General features: G+C 41.0%; 2 protein-coding genes across 4 annotated transcripts in view; one reads left to right on the top strand and one right to left on the bottom strand.

Annotated features, from left to right (window-relative positions):
- Nucleotides 1-93: 93 nt before the first annotated feature.
- On the top strand, nucleotides 94-10,616 carry ORC6 (origin recognition complex subunit 6). Of its 2 annotated transcripts, none has more exons than XM_074881401.1 (8): nucleotides 94-220; nucleotides 939-1,068; nucleotides 1,882-2,045; nucleotides 3,139-3,228; nucleotides 4,296-4,408; nucleotides 5,456-5,530; nucleotides 6,182-6,306; nucleotides 10,187-10,616. In XM_074881401.1, the coding sequence occupies exons 1-8, from the start codon at nucleotides 156-158 to the stop codon at nucleotides 10,352-10,354; spliced, it is 930 nt and encodes a 309-aa protein (XP_074737502.1). In that variant the 5' UTR covers nucleotides 94-155; the 3' UTR covers nucleotides 10,355-10,616. The 2 variants fall into 2 exon arrangements, with proteins under 2 accessions (XP_074737502.1, XP_074737503.1); XM_074881402.1 differs by lacking the exon at nucleotides 10,187-10,616 and adding an exon at nucleotides 10,026-10,173.
- Nucleotides 8,206-18,191, bottom strand: part of MYLK3 (myosin light chain kinase 3) — a 22,380-nt gene continuing 12,394 nt past the window's right edge. For both annotated transcript variants that reach the window (XM_074881399.1, XM_074881400.1), the window contains 7 exons: nucleotides 17,860-17,969; nucleotides 16,494-16,635; nucleotides 15,364-15,434; nucleotides 13,763-13,891; nucleotides 12,584-12,736; nucleotides 10,592-10,724; nucleotides 8,206-9,921 (listed from right to left, as the gene is read on the bottom strand). In XM_074881399.1, coding sequence (XP_074737500.1) covers nucleotides 9,850-9,921; nucleotides 10,592-10,724; nucleotides 12,584-12,736; nucleotides 13,763-13,891; nucleotides 15,364-15,434; nucleotides 16,494-16,635; nucleotides 17,860-17,969 — 810 coding nt within the window. In that variant the 3' untranslated portion in view covers nucleotides 8,206-9,849. The remainder of the gene's footprint in view (nucleotides 9,922-10,591; nucleotides 10,725-12,583; nucleotides 12,737-13,762; nucleotides 13,892-15,363; nucleotides 15,435-16,493; nucleotides 16,636-17,859; nucleotides 17,970-18,191) is intronic.

Genomic DNA, 18,191 nt, shown 5'->3' with positions numbered 1-18,191 from the left:
CCGCCTTCCTATTGGCCCGTTCTGAGGAAGTGGTCCGCTTCAGGCCGATTGGCGTAGACAGCGATGATTGGCGGCGGGGCCGGCCAGTCCGCTGCCGAACTTAGTTCCGTGGCTGGGGCCCGCGCGCTGCAGGGCGGCCGGGCGGGAGCGGCAGCATGGAGCGGGCTGCGGTGCGGTGCCTCGCCGCCCGCCTGGGCCTCACCGACCCTGGCGTCGTCAGGTACTGCCAGCCACCCGCCCGCCCGGGCGGGCCTACGGTAACGCGGGGCAGCTTTCCCTCAGGCGGCCCGGCCGCGGCAGAGCCCCGGGAGCGGCGTCTTTCTCCGGCGGCCCTTAGCGCGGGGCGGGGGGTGTAGCTGCGGGGTGCCAGTGCCGTCCCCCGGCGCTGTGGAAGAGGCTGCGGGACACGCAGCGATCCTGGTTACTGCCCGCTGGCTCTAGACAGCTGCCCCCACTCTCGGGAGCGCTACTCCCGTCCGGGTGAGCGGGCCCAGCCGTGCGGTGCTGGCTTGGCCCGCTCCCTTCCAGCCGCCCGAGCGTGCTTTGCCGCCGGCCCTGCCTGGGCTCCTTCCTGCGGCCCTGGGAGCTCTCCCGCAAGCAGCGGCAGCCAGGGCCTGCCTCACCATCTTGCAAGGCCAGCCTGCCGTCGGTTTCCTTTGGTTCTGGTCGGTGTGAAGAAACTCACTGACCTTAAGTATAGGCAGTTAATGAAAAAGCTCTTTTAGGCTATGAAATGCAAAGCTACTGCTGCAGATTATTAGAGAAAGGGCAGCATTATCCTGTGTTTGCCATCCTGTTTAGCACCCCTTTCCCAAAGCCTGTGCTGCAGCTGGGGTGCTGGACTAGGTAAACCTTAGATCAGTCTGTGTCCTGCCACTCTTACTGCCTTGTAACTGTAGTTTTGTTAACGAGGGGTTTTTATGCTGGGTGTTTTGCAGAAAAGCTGAAGAGTATCTGCGGCTATCCCAGGTGAAATGTACGGGATTAATGGCTCAGATGACAGCGACAAGTAGTGCTGTGATGTGCCTGGACCTAGCAGCTAGTTTCATGAAACAACCAGTTGACAAAGTAAGAAACAATACATGACTTGGCTGTCTGGTGCGTTCTCCACTAAAATCATTGTTCGTGTAGTGTATGTTGGGAGGAGGAAATGGATAGCAATAACTGACATTACCCTAGAGCCAGTGTGCTGCTAAACACTGAGCTTTTGCTACTCAGAGTTTGAAACAGAGCAAATTGAGATGAGTGTCATAGTCACTTCACAAGTTGAGCTTGCTTTGTTACAATTTCAGCTCTTTTAGTAACAAATAAACTAACACCAAGGATGTTAAATTTAAGATCTGTCCCTTTTACTGTGGGAGGGAAGCAGGAGCTCCAAGGAATCCCTCTCTACAGTGGTACCCATAAACCTTCATCTCAGAGCTCCCAGGTAAATGGCACTGACCTACCAAAATAATGTCTGGTACAAGATGTTCATGATTGCTCATTTACAGAAAGAGGAGGATTTAATTGGATCTGACCTGATGAGTAGCATGAAAGTATTGCTTGGCTCTTCAAGTTGCCCAAATCTTGGTTACCTTTGTTTTTAACCACCTTGTGATGAAAGGGCTGTGTTGTATTACATGGAAAAGGCAATCTTCACTTCCAGTGAAATGGTCTAAAAATAACACTGCATTAAAAGATGTGGCATTCCTAAGTGGTTAATCATTCTGCGTGCAGTCAAAACTTGTATCATTCATTGCACAAATTTGTTTAATAGAGGAATTGAACTTTATTTTATGGTGTTTGTGTAGTTTCTCCGTAATCTATTTTGGTTGCCTGAATAAGATGTCAGGAAGGAATCTTGCTAACTCTTGGAGTTTGTCTTTGTCTTCTTGAAAGAGCTGTTTTGTTAAACTCTCCGGTTTGAACAAAACGACCTACCAGAGCTCCATGAAGTCTTTGGAGTGTTTGCTAGAGGTGAACCCCAGACTGGGAATGCGAGACTTGGCTGTGCAATTCTGCTGCACAGAGGCAGTGAGCACCGCTTCAAAAATACTACAGAGGTGAGGAAGCTCTCCTGAGCACACTGGTAACCACTAGTAAGATTCTTTGTTTGTTAGATGTGTAAAGAGTTTGATGGTTTGAAGGACCAGGTATCTCCCACTGACTGGAGTGGTGAGATGAGTTCTTAGCACTGACACTCCAGTCATTATCTAGGCCACTTTTTAGAATACATAATAGAAAGACAGACTTAGTCTGTGAGTCTCAGGAAGTCACTGTCTGAGTCCCAGTTCTTCAACTGGGAATACTATAAAAAATATGGGGCTCTTAATCCCTGTATTTGTCCACTGCATCACACTGTCTTCCATTTAACTGCTGATCATGTCACAGTTCAGAAGTAACACTCAGTAGAAACAAATCCTCCCTCTAGAGAAGCAGATCTCTTAGAATGCACAGTATTCTACCTGTAAAAACAATAGGTAGAACACTTCTATGGAGATGCAACAGCTTTAACTAGAATTTTGCACTCTGACATATACTTTAACAAGAGCAATCACTGAAGAGTTCTGTTCTTTCACCCTCATAGCACGTGTTTAAATGCTGTTAGGGATTTAGAATATTGAGTTGCAGGTCAGTGACCAAAGGCTGTGTATGCTTGTCAGTGCTTAATACAAAAAAAATCTTGGGGACAGGTGGACAATGAAAATTCTCTACTGCTGCACATCCATCATGTCATCTTCTATATTTAAGTCTTCATCTGTGTAATATCACGTATTAGAGGAATCAAAGAAACTGTAATTCTACCCTCTATCCTAGGATGGTTTTATGCAAAGCATCTAATTGTAACTTTTAGATGTAATGTAGAGGTAAAAGTGCTGTGTGGATGGGGAGCACGGAAATAGATTTTACTGACATGACTTTATCCAGATCCCTAATTAATTCATAAAGAGGAGGTGATCCTAATTGCCTTCTGTTCTCTAGCCTCTTTTGCTCTTCTCAGCCAGTAGCAGCTGTTCCTGCTTGACTAAGCTGCAAAGGAGCAAGTGGTCCAACAGGAGACCTGTTCAGCTGCTGAGACCTTGTGACAAATTCATTTCAACAGCTTCATTTGGGGCAACTTCACTATACAATTATTTCTGTGCTGTTGTTCTTTAGGTATGAATCCAGCCTCTCTGAAGCACAGCAAATGGACCTTGATTTCTCAAAACCACTTTTTATAACAGCTGCACTATTCATTGCATGCAGGTGAGTGTAGCTCGAGGGATCTTTTATGGGCTTAAATGCTGAGTGAGACACCAGACAGACACAGTGCTTACAGTGCAAGCAGCTGATTCATTCAGCATGTCTGAAGGGTCTTGCTTAGTGCAGCCTGCTGCCCTCCTCCTAGAAATGGAGACAGCTGCAGCAAACCAGGCCTTCCCTTACAGTGAAGTCTCTAACCTTCTCCTGCCTTCAGGAGAAAGTATTGTATCAAATATACAGAAAAAGATCTTGAGTTACTTATCCTAAAATAAATGAAATTGGTCTTCTCTGCTGTGTAAGTGGATGCTGTGGGTAATTCCATTAGAATATATCCGTGGCAGTGGCTAAAGAACTTCTGTTACTGTTTTGCACTTCACCCTCCTTCCTCATAGCCTAACCAGTGTACCATAATTCTTTAGTAACATTTTCAGATACAGTGGGAGTTCTTTTCCCCTGTCAGGATAGATTTGAGCTGGGCATGAAGCAAAAAGCAGCTTTTGGTGAGATACTGCTCAAGGTGCCAGAAGGGCTGCTAGCTTACTTCTGAGCACCAAGCAGCAGCGATTCTGAAGAAGGAAAAATGCTTGAGAAATGGATCCAGTAGCTGTAAGGCCTGCATCAGCTTGAAAGATAGGTGTCAGGAGCAGCCGAGTCAGACAGCCTTTTGTAAGAATTTGCTTGCATACAAATCTTTCCTCTTGGTACTATGCCTTGAAACAATCTTACGAAGTGATTCAGGTGCTGACCAATGTTCTCTTGACATCCCATTCATATTTTTGCAGTAGTGGGATTTTGTCCTGGTTCCCTCAAAATCTGGAAGGTACCTAGTAGAATTTCTTCGTGTAACTTAAACTAACCCTGGGTTAACTTCTGAGCTGTGTTGACTGAGTAGTGTAGGGGTCTATTTTTTAAGCAAGTTTGTTTGAGTCAGGGATTAGACAGGACAAACTCAGGCCTACCTGCAGGTAGTGTTTTTCACAGGCAGTGTTGGAATAGTAAATGTCACCTCACCTGAGTGATAGTTGCTGGAGTGTTCCTTTGTACAGAGATAACTTAACTTTCTCTTGTAGGTGTTTGAAGCTAAAAGTGGACAAAACTAAAATGTTGGCTACATCTGGGGTGAAAAAAGCAATATTTGACCGGCTGTGCAATCAGCTGGAGAAGATAAGCCAGCAACTCTGCAGTAAGTTGTTTAACTTTATCCCTGTCAGACAGCATACCCAGCACCTTGTCTCACAGTGCCCCATCCTTTTCACTAGTGATTTCATTCTGATCATTTTCAGCCATTCCCTTTCAGCCAAACCTGCCCATCCATTCCAACATGTTTCCTGCAGCCCAGTTCCCGGTCACAGTAATTGCTTCTGGGGAAGTCACAACAGCTTTGCATGTGGCCAAAAATAAATATTTTCTGCTCTTCTCAGATATTCACTGCTCCTTACATTCTCTGCTGCTGCAATTTATTCCCTGCTTCTCCCATACTACCTGACCTATCTTGGATTTCTCTTTCTCACTAGATGCTTTCTGCATCCTGTTAACATGGCAACATGACACACAAATAACATAAACGTCTTGCTACCTCTATTGCTTTGACTCACTTCTGTGTTTTTCCTTTCCCCTGCTGCAGGATTAACAAGCCTAGCCTTGCTCTCTGGTAGTAATTCAGCCATTACCTGACACCATCCCTCCACTTACAATGGGCAGGCACAAGGAATCTTTATCACCCATTGTTGGACCTGCAGTGCTCTCCACTCCATTTTCTGGAGGAGGAAGATTGAAATACGACACACACGTCTTCCTGTTGTTATCTCTGCTCCTTCCTACTTACCTCCTTTTTCCTTTCCCAGGCTTTTGTGCTTACTCTTCCACTGACAGCACCCCTGCTTCACATCATGAAGTTTTCTGGAATGTGCTGCCTCCATCCAAACCAAAAATTGCGGCTCTCTCCCTCGGCATGGACCTTCTTGTAGTCCAGTGCCCTATAAAAAACCCAAAACCTTAACCCACCACTAAAGCAGTTAGAGGCAGCAGGGAGTTTCTGTATCAGTTCAGGGAAGAGTGTGCATCTCTATACACAGACAGGCCCTGCATGTTGTGGGCATCTCTAATACAAAGTGTGGAAATGGGTTACCTTTTGGAAGGTAGCACTGCTGTCAGAGAATTGCATGTAGAACAACACTCTTGGGGCCCCAAACACCATTCAAAAGTAAAGCAACTTACTTAATTTTTTTAGAAGATGATGTTCCACTGGCTGCAAAGACACCTGAAAGCTTGAACACCACCATGGAGCACTGTGAGGAGGAAGATGGTAAGTTGTGTTTAGCTATGAACTAAAATCAGCTCACCAGAGCAGTCCTGAGCTTTATTGCTGCTTAATGATGTTTTATCATGGAATACCTTAAGTTGGAAGGGACCCATAAGGATCATCAAGTCTAACTCCCTGCTCCTCACAGGACTACCTAAAACTAAACAATATGACTAAGAGCATCGTCCAGTTGCTCCTTGAACTCTTAACACGTTTGGTGCCCTGACCATTTTTCTGAGGAGCTTGTTCCAGTGACAGACCAACCTCTCAGTGAAGAACCTTTTCCTAATGTCCAATCTGAACTTCCCCTGACACAGCTTCATTCCATTTCCTTGTGTACTATATTTTAGTTGTGTCATATGCCATAATATTTGGCTCACAGCAGCTTAGTCCATTCTGCAAACCAGTGGCTTATGAAAGGACAAAGAGAACCTAGCAGGACAGTGGTGTTTATATGGAGTAGTCCTAGTAGAGTTAAGGACAACTCTTCCATTCAGACATAAATGTGGAGGGATGAGGGGAGCAGCAAACCACAGGATTAGACAATTCAGTGACAGACCCTGTGCTTGTGTCTACGTTGACTCACTGCTGTGGCTATTGCCAGCAACATACTGCCCCTGATGGCCTGTCATGGACTTCCTCCTTCTCTCATAGGATCTGAAGATGATGAGGAGATGCCATGTAAACGGCTAAAGACTGAAACAAAACAAGACTATGAAGAATGGAAAAAGAAAATCCTGGAAAATGCTGCTAAGACACAAGAGACAAGTAGGAGTACGGTCTGTAGTGCCACCTAATAATATCACTGCTGCTTGCTCATAATTTTAACTCTCCCTCTGCTCTAACAAGAGTTCCAGTAGCATATGAGGGATAGCTGCCTGGTAGCCAGCTAATTTTATTTGTAAGATAGTTTTTAAGTATTTAAGAATGGTATTTTTAGTAAATTACACCAGAATTGAGGTGATTTTACACAAAGCCTGTCTGACTACTTGCCAGGCTGGTACATGAGCAGCTATGGCATTAGGTGGTAGAATAGTTTCGTTTCTCTTGCTGCAAGAAGCAGGTAACCTTCTAATGCTGTGTTAATTGTAAATAAGTTATGAGTTACATGCCCTTGTGCCCCTGGCTGGAAGAAGTCAGTGAAAAAAAGAGGGGGGGACTAACAGTGCCTTGTTAAGCTGCAAAACCAGCAGAGGAGTTAAAAGACTGGTAATTTTTAATTGTTTTTAACTGTCAAAGAAATATTGTTTAGTGACTGAGTTTGACTTATTTTTATTACCTGTATGGGACTGAAATCTCTTGTGCTTGTAAGGGGTCCCAAATATTCCAAGAAACAATAAAGAGAATGGAAGGAAAAGCTTTGTATTATGACATCAGGTTCTTGGCACTTGTCATATTTAAAATCCTTACAGTGCAAAACAAAACACATACAGGAGATGTCTGTGCTTTAAGGAGGAAGATATGCAGGGCACAAGGATCTTATCTGGGTAATACAGGTTTTTTGCATCTCAAAATCAAACAGTGAAGAGGAGAGTGCCCTGCCTTGTAGTTCTTAGGGGCAACTTCTGTCCTTCTACACTTCCATCCCAGCTACTTAAACTATAATTTGTGTTAACTGCTTTTTGAAGAAAAAAACCACAGTAGTACAGGGCTGGTGTAACTATAATAAAACCCATCCAAGTCTTCTGCCCATTTCTCTTGCATGTTTTCTGCCTGAGGTATGCAAAGAGAAGTTAATTTTCATAAACCCTCATTTCAAAACAGTCCAGAAAACCCCAAGTGTCCATATGAAGCAAGATAAATCATCTCACGTCTGAGCATTTGGATTTGAAACTCTGCTCCCATCTAAGCTTCTTCTCAGCAGTAATGCCTTGGCAAATGCCTCACTGCTGTGCATACTCTCTGCTTACCTGGGTGACTCTGATCACACCAGCATTACAATAGTTGGTATCAATAACTGCTTTAGATATCAATGTATGGGGCCAGTTCTTTTTGTTATACTTACTGTTCCAATGACTCACAGGTCACGTGTGGTTAGTCCTTTTGGTTTTTTTGTAGATCCCAAAGCAAAATGCACAGGACATGGTGAAATATCCCATAAGGCTGCAGAGGTGTGTTTCAGTGTACTGCAGAATCATGTGACAGTTGCCAAATCTTAAGGGATTTCTTTCTATTAGGAACAAAAGAGTAATCCTGCTGGCCAGGGGCACTTTATCTTTGTAGAAAATGGAGAGGATATACGTACAAGACAGCAGAGAGCATCTGCATGTTACCCTTATAAAAATAGAGGAAGCAGCACACAGTAATTGGAAAACTAAAACCTACTGCCCATTTTCTTTTACTTCTCCTCCCAGTGCATAAAAAGGGAAATCACTTGAAGCCAACTTTAATTAGCAAAAGCTGATTTCGTTCCTGAGGAGAGTTCTGAAATGTAACAGTAACTACTGGGGAATGGACTCCCAACAAATGCCTGATGTGCAGAGAAAGTACTGGATAATTAACCCACATTAAGTATGAGCTGTACCAAAACATCTGCCGTTTTAAGTCATCTAATATGTAGCAGAGGGTCCTCAGGATGGGAGAGAATCCAACCTCATATATTAGCATTCTGTTGTTAAGACCTACTCACAGATACTTTTGGCGGCAGGGGGTGGGGGAGTTAAACCAAACTTGAGGAATAGGCTTGTTACACTTTAATGGAATTTATTAGTATTAATTCAGAAATATACAGACCAATTAATATAATCACATTTAGCATGCAAAACCACTGTGGAAGAAAAACATGAACAGAAGTGGGCCTTCACAGAAGGTGATAACATTGTCAAGATTATTTCACTTGATTTTAATAATTTTTCTCTGTCTCAATTCTGGAAATGCTGCAGAAGTCCAGAATTCAGGACTATGCAAAGTGAGAAGCACCAGAGTGGAAAAGATAGCTAGACTAGAGCAAGCCAGTCTTACAAACCTCTTTATTAGCAACTGACACTTTTGTTAATTCAAGGGACATGAAAGTCCATAAAGTTAAAGGGAGCTTTACAGTAGTTTGATGCCTTTGCTGGAACACTAGTTTTAGTAGTATTAACTTCTGGTTTTCCTAAAAGCCCATCCAGCTCACACTGAGTTTTGCAGAATCTAGAACAAGAATGAAGGAAACCACAGGTTTAATAAATAATATTATACTTTTAGCTGAGAGCTAGTGACTTCAACACTTTATACATCAGGAAAAAGTTTAAAATCCAAAATAAGTTAGTATTGTGAAGAAAACTTTCAACGTTCAAGAGCAAGGCGAAGGAAAAAAAGGCTTCAACCTCCTAACTGGGCTAAAGGCAGAATCTGGCAACACACCATTTTGCCTGCCACTGAACAGCAATAAAACCTGTTTTGCATATCACACCGTATCAACTTCTCAGACTTCATTAAAATTGTCAGGTGAAAAAAATCCTCAAACTAAAACTTACAAAATTAAGGGCTGCAATCCCAGCCCATTAAAAGCACTTACAAGTTTTAAATACATATAAAACAATGTCTGGAAATCTCTTCTTTTCTGGACAACATGAGCTTTTTCTGCATAGACCTAACGGTCATTAGGCAATTTTTATTTGTGGCAGTTTTACCTAACTCCTTCCAAAAGTTCAATCAATTCAGCTCTATTCAACTCACCATAAGAAAAAGAAGCAATGGACTGACTCAAGTTGCTTCAACCCAGGATTCCTTGTGTTTCCTAACTATGCAGTGACTATTTCTTAAAGGAAAGAGTAGAATAAAAAAGGCCCAACAAACCAAAACCATTCAACTCTGAGTAGCTGCACTGAATCATCATCATGTTTGGGGGAAAAAAATTAATCTCTTTGAAAAAATTACAGAAGAAAAGAACATCGAATCTCTTCAGTTCTAAGTAACAAACAGCCAAGGGAAAAATTGTGCCACTGTTGTGGCAGTGCTCTAAAATTGATGACATACATCAGTCATGAAGAAAGTCTTTAGCTCCCATGCTTGGTGTGAGAAACCAGAAAACTGACAGGGTGTTTTCTGGTTTAAACACACGGACAATACCCTGCAGAATCAAAACCTTCAGCAAGAAGTCAGCCCTAATAACAACCACATTTTTCCATCACTATGTACAACTACTAAAAACTTGTAAAAACAAACAAGGCAGCTTAGCACTAAGGCAGCCTTAGCACTAACAACACACATAATATTTGAGGAGGACAGACCCAGAACCTTATGTTATAAAACAAAGGGGTAAAAGTTATTGACGATACTGAGTCCTTCTTCCATGGCTTCATGTTCAACTCCAAGAGTGGTAGATACTTCATACAAGCTTATGCAAGCTTGACAGACATACTCTGAAATCTCTTCAGCCTGTTAGCAGCAGCCACCACATAAAAATGCTTCTGTGAACAAAACAGAACAGTCCAAGTGTGAGTACAACTGAGGTAAAGGACCTTTTCTGTGGCTGACATGGATTTTTCTTCCTGATAAATCCATTTACCTCTAGGGACCCACACCTTGCATGGATTGCACTGCAGAACAGCGTTGCACTAGGGAACCACTGATTACTGCAGAACAGACTGCTGGTACTGTGAACTTCTGCAGCATTATTATGAATTGTGCAGCAATATGTCTTTAGATTATGTATTTTTTAAAATTCAAGTGCAGAAGTCTGTGACCAAACAGTTGGAGTGCAGGAGTGGAAGAAGTGAAAACGTCTGGTTTAACTCCTTGGCAAGAAATTACAACTCTCCAGTGACAAAAGAAGAGTTTTTTTCCTCACATTTCCACAGACTACTTTGTAACAAGATCACTGTGTTCACCTTTCAAGATTGATTATCTATAATCCAATAGAGGCTCCAATAGAAATTCTTATCTCTCACTTCTTCATATAAAATTTAGTTCTGAAGGAGCATGGGGTTATCAGAAATGTCCTGAAGAGTTCTCTGGAAGGGTTTAAGCCTAATTTTTTCTCTTCCCCACACTTTGACTCTGCAACGGGAGGCACAAAACTGCCTTATGTTGTGCCGATTTTCCCTCTGGAAGTAGGTTTGCCGGACTTTGTCTATTTACCTTCCACTTTCTGTGAGCCATGTAACTCTGCAGCAACAACTGGGACTTCAGGCGAAGTTTGGACTTCTTGGCTTTGGCAGGTAGATCATTTAACCACTCATGCTTCAGACACTGCGTTGCACTCATCCGGCAGCTGTGGGAGAGGAAATCTGCCATGTAAATCCAGCTACCCTCGCTGCCATTTTCTCAGTGCCCTGTGCTCCTCAATATTACTGTTAAAGAAACTGCCTTAAATGAACCAACACAAGTGAGTGGAGATGCTTTCTGATGATCCTAATGACATCCTGCACCCACCAGTCTAAGGGGTGAGCGATGTGAAAACCTGCTGGTGAGTCTGCAGGTGGGTTGATTGAGCTATGGTTAAATACTGTATTTTGTCTTTTTATGGTTTGGTTTTGGGTGTGGGTTGTTTTTTTTTTTTTCCCTTTGAAGAAGCAGCTGTATAGGTTCATCAGTTTATGTATCATTTTGTTATGTGAAGGCAGAACTTTGCTAAGAGAACCAGTGCATACAGAAAAATAATATTTGTGGTGTTATCTGTCTGTCCTAATAGTGCAGGCTTATTCTGTGCCTTGTATTTAAAAAGCACAGTTGTCTATTCACCCTAAACTTGGATCAAGCTAGGCATACATTATATCCTGACATTCAACAATGGTCTCAGATGTGAAGGGCTATCCAAAAAGCTTTGAGAAATACATGGTAATAGAGGAAGTCTTGGGGGAGAGGTGTTGAGAAAAAGAAGTTTTATTTGCCTTTTTTTAAAACAAAAGCCTACGTATGCCTAACTCCCATGCTTTGTCTGAGCTGTCACTGAAGATGATGAAAATTATGAAAAGGTGCCTGCTCGCACCTGATTTCAGTAGTCAGGGGAGGTGGGAACAGATCTTGCACAAGGCCAGACCTACTGTCCCAGCATGGCAAAGGTGCCCAGTCTGTAGGAGAGCAGAGGCGTCCATATACCTTGTGAACAACTGGGCCAACTAATTGTTGCTCTTTGCATCTCACTGACGACACTCTTTTCTTGCATAGTCATTGCACTCACAGCTTCTAGGCAGACTTTGCACAGTGTCCCTCTGGAGTCTCTATTCCCATTGCACAAAAAAATGCAAACTTTACAGTCTCCCAACTTTACAGTCTTACAGCAAATCATCATTACAGTCAGAGAAACCCTTTGTTGTCTCCCGCTGGCAATATACTAAAGTTCAGTTTATTCTTAGCTTTTCATATGACTTATCGTTCAAAATTTAATTAGTACTAAAACTGACTTGTCTGATTTAGGTAATGATCTGTGAGTTGTTAATATTCTAAGCACTCCTTTGAATTCCCCTCAAACACACAATCTGTTTTACTGTATGCATCGTTCCTGTTTTGATTAGTTTTGTATCACTACTCAGTAAGAGAAAAATTTCTCTGCTCACTTATCCAACCCCATAGCCATGGTGTGACATCAGGATCATCCTCATTCGCTCCTGTTTTGTATGTGCAATCACTTATTACAGTGGAGCCAAGACTGAGAAGCCACATGCAGAGTAAAGTCCCAAACATTCCTTAATATCTACCAAATGCATGTAGACCACTTTAGAAGAGAACAATGCACATTTTCACAGCTGCAGCTTCCGTTTATCCTCCATGGTATTCAAGAGACATTTTTGCAATTTGTGGTGGGGCTTGTGAGAATCCAAAGTAACAATAGAAATAGCTTTTGCTCAGAAAGGAATACTAAAGAGATTCCTACACAGCAAATCCTTCCAGATCACCTCTGTTGTGCCTGTATTGATGCTACTGCAAAAAGCACCCTTCTTCAGCCAAGGTACACAGACATTTTCCTTTTAAATAGGGGCTTTTGAATCAGTGAGGAACTGCCCAGCGAGCACCAATACAGCATCCAAAAGTGTCACATAGTAAGTTCTCATTGTCGGCTGCAATCCAAACAGTTGGTTAGTAGGAACTTAACGTCATTAGGTGCTATTGTTCTCACAATCGAAGAAGTACCTTTTCTCCTTCACGAGCAGTCTGGAAATAAAGTCTTTAGCTTCCTCTGATAGCTGTTCAAATGCTTCTGCATCAAAATCCCAGCTGCAGTTGACTACATAATTCATTGTCTCTGCATCAGTTTCTCCCAGGAATGGGGACAGGCCACTAAGCCTTAAAAAAAAAAAAAAAAGGGAGGGAGATGGAGTAGTTATTATATGCAAGATGCATTTTTCCTTCTACAAATTCTCTGCTTTATAATTGTTGTTAGCTTATGGAGAGGAAAGTCTCTCAGCTTTGGGACTTCTCAATCCCTGCCAAGATAAGCCAACAGTTTGGAGCAATAAAGCATTGTGATGTTGATGTTACTCTCTAGCGGTTCACTCTGCTACATCAGGGAGCACTGTTAATAGATCCCCAAGGAAATTAATTCAGTGGGGATCTACCTACATACTTCAGTGCTTTCCCAGCTAGGAAAGCTAGGGGGACTCAAGACCTTTCCTAAACCAAGGCCCATGCCCATATTTGGCTTGAATTAAACAATTCTGAACAATAGCATACTTTTTTCAATTAGTCTTGGAGACAGATTTATTGCTGCAGTCATTTATTACTACATTCAGTTGGGTTTTGGCTAACATACAAATTTAAAACAGAAATGTATCCAGTTCACAGAAAGCATCTGTGCTTTGGACAGATAAGCCATCCATGGTGCCATCCAGATATCTGAGAAAAGTTTTAGCCCTAGTTGTAACATGAGATTTTTTCAGACCTATGGCCTAACAACCAACATTAATTCCTCTGTGCAGATGCACACCAAGTCGAAGCTACTGAAATGATCAGATTACAAATTTGAAAATTAATTCAAGCCCTCAAAAACACAATCAAAATTAAAATTCTGACATGCTTTGGGCAACTTTGAGTAAAAAAAAGTCCTGACTCATTTTGCCTTGCTAAATAAAGTGGTAAGGAAGAAGAACATTTACATATTTATTGAAAGGATTATCTGTTGTTTAGAGACTTTGTATGCACAGCGAGGTGCCTTCGCATTAAAGGCTGAGATTTTTAACAAAATTAATTAGGAGGAGTCACAGCCAGATAGGCTCAGTTGTTGCCATATTCCTGCTCTGCAGATACCCTCCACTGGCATGCTCTTGCAGAGCCTTTGGTGCCATCACCACGACCCCTCACAGGGTTACTCACAACATATATGTGATGACGCCTACACTCCACATGTCCGTTGGGAAGGAAACAAAGTCATAGTTCACCACTTCAGGAGCCAAGAACTCTGGAGTTCCAAAATTAACTTTCAGTTTCTCACGAGGTTTGTACCTTTACCAGAAAGAGAGAGACAACAGTGCTGAGAGCAGGCTGGGGAACACATCTCACATTTGTAAAAAACAAGGCATGGCTTTTTGCCATACAAGCATGGCAGAGCAAGCACAGCAGACTCCCCAGGCAGGACAGCATCAACATCTTTAAAGAATAAATCTCTGAATTTTGCTGTGACTTCAAGTGACTATACCATCAGCTATCCCTTTGCCAAAGCAAAACCAGAGGGAAGACCCAAGGGCAATAAAACCAAAAAGACCCACAAAGACCTCCCCACAGATGACAGCAGCTTTACTCTCTGCCAGGCTCCACAGGATGTCCAGCATAAAACAAATGAAGCGGCTTCCATTAAAACAGGTTTGGAGAGCGTTTGCTTAGTGGGATGTACCTAGCTATAGCTCAGGGTAAAGGTCTGTGTAAGAGATATGAGCACAATATAACTGCTAAGGTGGACTCTCAAGAGGATTATTTGGGCTTGGTAACAAGTTAAACAGCGATCCCCTACAGGGAGAAAGTTACTCTGTTCTATTGCTTAAAAGGTAAAGGTTACAGAACTACACCAGTAATAATGGTCACTGATGGGAGCTGGAGTTGCATATGCATACAGACAGAACAAACCATTAAAACCTTGTTTTTACATCTCTCCTGAAGATCTTGTTTTCAAAACTGGTTTAGTAGAAGTTTGCATCTTTAGCCTCCCAATTTAAAAGAAGCAACCAAACAAAAAAAACCAAACCAAACCCAACCACAAATGATGTATCCATTTCTGTTTACATAAAATACTTCTAAAAGAAAAAAGTCCTTGGACACATACCACATGTAGGTACGTATATGCATGAATGTACCAGGTTTGGGCTTAAGAAAAGCTTCAAAGGATTTAGACAAGAAATAGAAAAATGTTGTTTTTCTTACTGTTATACTAACAGGAGTCATTCCTTTTTATTCTAGGGGAATAGACTCATGGTCTCACAGCTTTCCTTTAAACAAATTCATGCAAGCAAAGTAAAAGAATGGACAAAAGTCCATACTTCTCTGAGGGTTGCCCGTTTCACAAGGGATGGCTCAAACACACTTTTTTTTTTTCCTCTCCATCAATCAACTTATTTACCTAAAGAGTTTAGCAGATAATTTCCACAGCAAGAACCTGCACAATAAAACCCAGCAGTCAAGAAGTCTGAGAGTCTTCATGGAGTCCCTAGAGTAACAGCTCTATATGGGGAATCATTTTGAGATAATTAGAACAGCAGCATAGCTTTATCCAACAGAAATGTTATTTGAAAGAGTAATTAGATAATTACTGTACACAGCAGAAAACTCATGCCTGCAGCAGCATACTGCTTAGCTCATTCACATAGCAAAATTACTTTACAGTCACCAAAATACATACCCCTCCCCCCTGCCAAGAACCACCAAAAACACACCAGAGGTTTGTGGGTTTGATTTTTTGTTTTGAATCATAACTGAACTCTTACCTCCTTGCTAATCCAAAATCAATAATCTTAATCTGGTTTCCTGTGCGATTTACACATAGTATGTTTTCAGGCTACAACAAGGGAAGAAAGTATTTTGAGTTACACATATGACTGTTTGAGAGGGAGATCTAGCAAAAGAATATACAAATCTCAGAGATTTTTAATAGTATTTTTTAATATAATACTTTTTGTTCTATTCCTATAATGGGAGAGCAGAATTTGACTGGCATACTGAGTTAGTGAAAGGTTTGGTTTTGGACTTCCCATAAAGAAGTTTTACTTCTGTTCTTGTTTGACAATATTCCTATATTTCACCATAGATGACAAATGGATTTTGAAATGGAAAGACCCCCCCTGTGTAAAACGGTAGAGTCAGTCTGATGGTTGAGGCATACCCACTGGATTTACTCCTTAAATATAAAAGTAGCTCCACAAAAAGCCACAAGAAACATGTCAAATGCATCCTTTGGTTTTCCCATGAAGGCAAAAATTTGTTTTTTCCAATGAGAATATTTTTCAAGGTGGGAATGGGGGGGGATGATGGTGTCCAAAGTTATTAGAACTGCAGAACTGTCTACAGGCCAACCAGGTCTAATACCAAAGCACTGTATAAACAAGCAGAAAAAAAAAAAAAAAAAAAAATCAGTCTTCGAAAAGATCAGTTAGGGCCATTAGGAAGACATTGTCACTTTACTGCAGTTCAGATCCAGTTAGTAACAAGTACAAACAATAGGAAGATGGTTGAATAAGTATTTGAGCACACTTAGAAGGGGGTAGGGGAAGTGGAGGGAAGACTGCAGACTTTCCTAGCCAAAGAGGGTTCTGGGTATGGTTTTTTCATTGATGACAAAAGGGCATTGTTTAATTCCACACAGAATGAAAAGCTTCTGATTTGGGAGAGGCAAAAGAACAGAATTCTGTTCACTTCACTATTCTAAGCAAGCTACCAAACAGACATTGAAAAAAAAGTAATGAATCTCTAGAGCTCCATTCATTGTGACTACTGAACTAAGTAAGTCTATTTCTTTATGACATAAATCCATGAAATGAGAAATGACTCTTGTAATTAGAGACTCTGTAGTGGTCCAAACCATAGCATCACTAAAAAGCAGACAGTATGAAGTACTGACCTTCAGATCTAAATGGAGAATATAATGCTGGTGCAAGTACTGGACTCCTTCACAAATCTGTTTGGTAAATAGGACTGCATCCAACTCAGTTAGATTGTAGTTTTCATCTGTGATCCGGTCAAATAATTCACCACCATCAAGACTAAAATTTTGACATAGAAAAGTGTTAAAAACCCTAAAATCCCCATTAGCTCAATTTATTTCCAAGTCGGGAACTTGGGCTAATTTAGCAAGGCTCCTAAGAACACATCCAATATAAAATGTATCAGTAGTCTCAATGACTTTAAGAGACTTATTTCTGAGTGTGAAATTAAATATCAACCTAAGTTAGGGGGGAATATATGTCAAACCCAAACCCACACAACCTGCTGATACAATTTTAATCGGATTTAACCTGGAGAACCTACAGGGAGTTCCAAAGCATCTATTACTCGGTCACCTTATTAGTCTAGAGAAACTAAGTCTTCAATCTATAAAATTTACTAAATGAAACTTCTCAAACTGAAAGCTATTTTAAATGACCTGACAATTGAACTTAATTCTGCACAAAAATTAAGAGAAAATTCCATCAGACATATAGCTCTGACAAGCTTCTGCAAGGTAAAAACTTCAGGTATTAATTTCAATACACACATTTACATGTTTTATATTTATATTTGCTATTTCATTTTGTATTGTTTTTTCATTCATGTCATTAACAATTAGTTCTGTAGCAGAAACTGTTTTTAGTTTATAAAACTTCAGGTTTCTGTAAAGTAATATGCCACTACACAGAAAAGGCAGCATGAAATCTCCCTTTTGTGAATTCCACATTTGATATAGATCAAAATTCTTTTTTAGCTTCAAATGGGGAGGCATTTTTATTAATCCTAAGATTACTCAAAGGAGGCAGACCATGCATATAATTAATTACCTTCCTACCTTCTCCATGTCTTTACTAATTCTACTTAAAACACCTCATTCCTCCCTCTTGTCTGTGTCTCTCACCTTCACCCTCTCCCTAGTATGAAATTTTATTTACCCACAACACTTATGGAATTTGGGAGCTAGGGACAAAGATGGGGCCTGTAAGTTAAACTTGAATGAAAAATGAACCATAGTAAAGTTCTGTTCCTTAACAATCTTGTAATTTGCTTCATACCCTTAAAGATAGCTGCCTTTCTTATCATTTGCTTAAACTGTAATCTTGACAAATACATAATTTTTAACCTGAAGAAACTGTCTTTAAAGCATATATTTTTTTCCTTCTGAAAATGAAATCAACTCTCTCTCAGGCTGGGAAAACCACTTAAGCCTTGTCCACACCTCAGAATTATCACTCCCTATTTCCCAAACATTGACAATTCCTGAGATAATTTAAACTTACTATTCCATGATCAAAGTGATATTATTCTTGGCTTCAAAAGCATCATAAAGCTGGATCAGATTCACGTGATTTAATTGGTTCATGACATTAATTTCATTTTTTACTTCCTCCTGAAAAAATAACAAGTTACCAAAAAATAAGCAAAATATGCTCCTTAAATTCCAATATATTCAAATACAATTATTTGTAAAACCCAATAACAGCTATACCACATGTGGGCAGAAGGTTTAATCACATGTGACAAACGGTCGCATTAAGTCCAAACCGCTACTTACTAAGACAGATTTTACAGTATTTGATACTACCCAATGACAAGTTGCTCTTATGGGTCA

The sequence above is a fragment of the Strix uralensis genome, chromosome 12, assembly GCF_047716275.1.
Source record: "Strix uralensis isolate ZFMK-TIS-50842 chromosome 12, bStrUra1, whole genome shotgun sequence".
NCBI lineage: Eukaryota > Metazoa > Chordata > Aves > Strigiformes > Strigidae > Strix > Strix uralensis.
Note: the sequence above shows the minus strand (reverse complement) of the source record. Positions and strands in the feature narration are given on the sequence as shown.

What these genes read in the sequence shown, in the direction of transcription:
- ORC6 (XM_074881401.1), top strand. Translation starts at nt 156, where the DNA reads ATGGAGCGGGCTGCGGTGCGGTGCCTCGCCGCCCGCCTGGGCCTCACC. An exon ending in GCTTCAAAAATACTACAGAG is followed by an intron (nt 2,046 to 3,138) that starts GTGAGGAAGCTC and finishes GTTGTTCTTTAG; the next exon opens with GTATGAATCCAGCCTCTCTG. An exon ending in GCACTGTGAGGAGGAAGATG is followed by an intron (nt 5,531 to 6,181) that starts GTAAGTTGTGTT and finishes CTTCTCTCATAG; the next exon opens with GATCTGAAGATGATGAGGAG.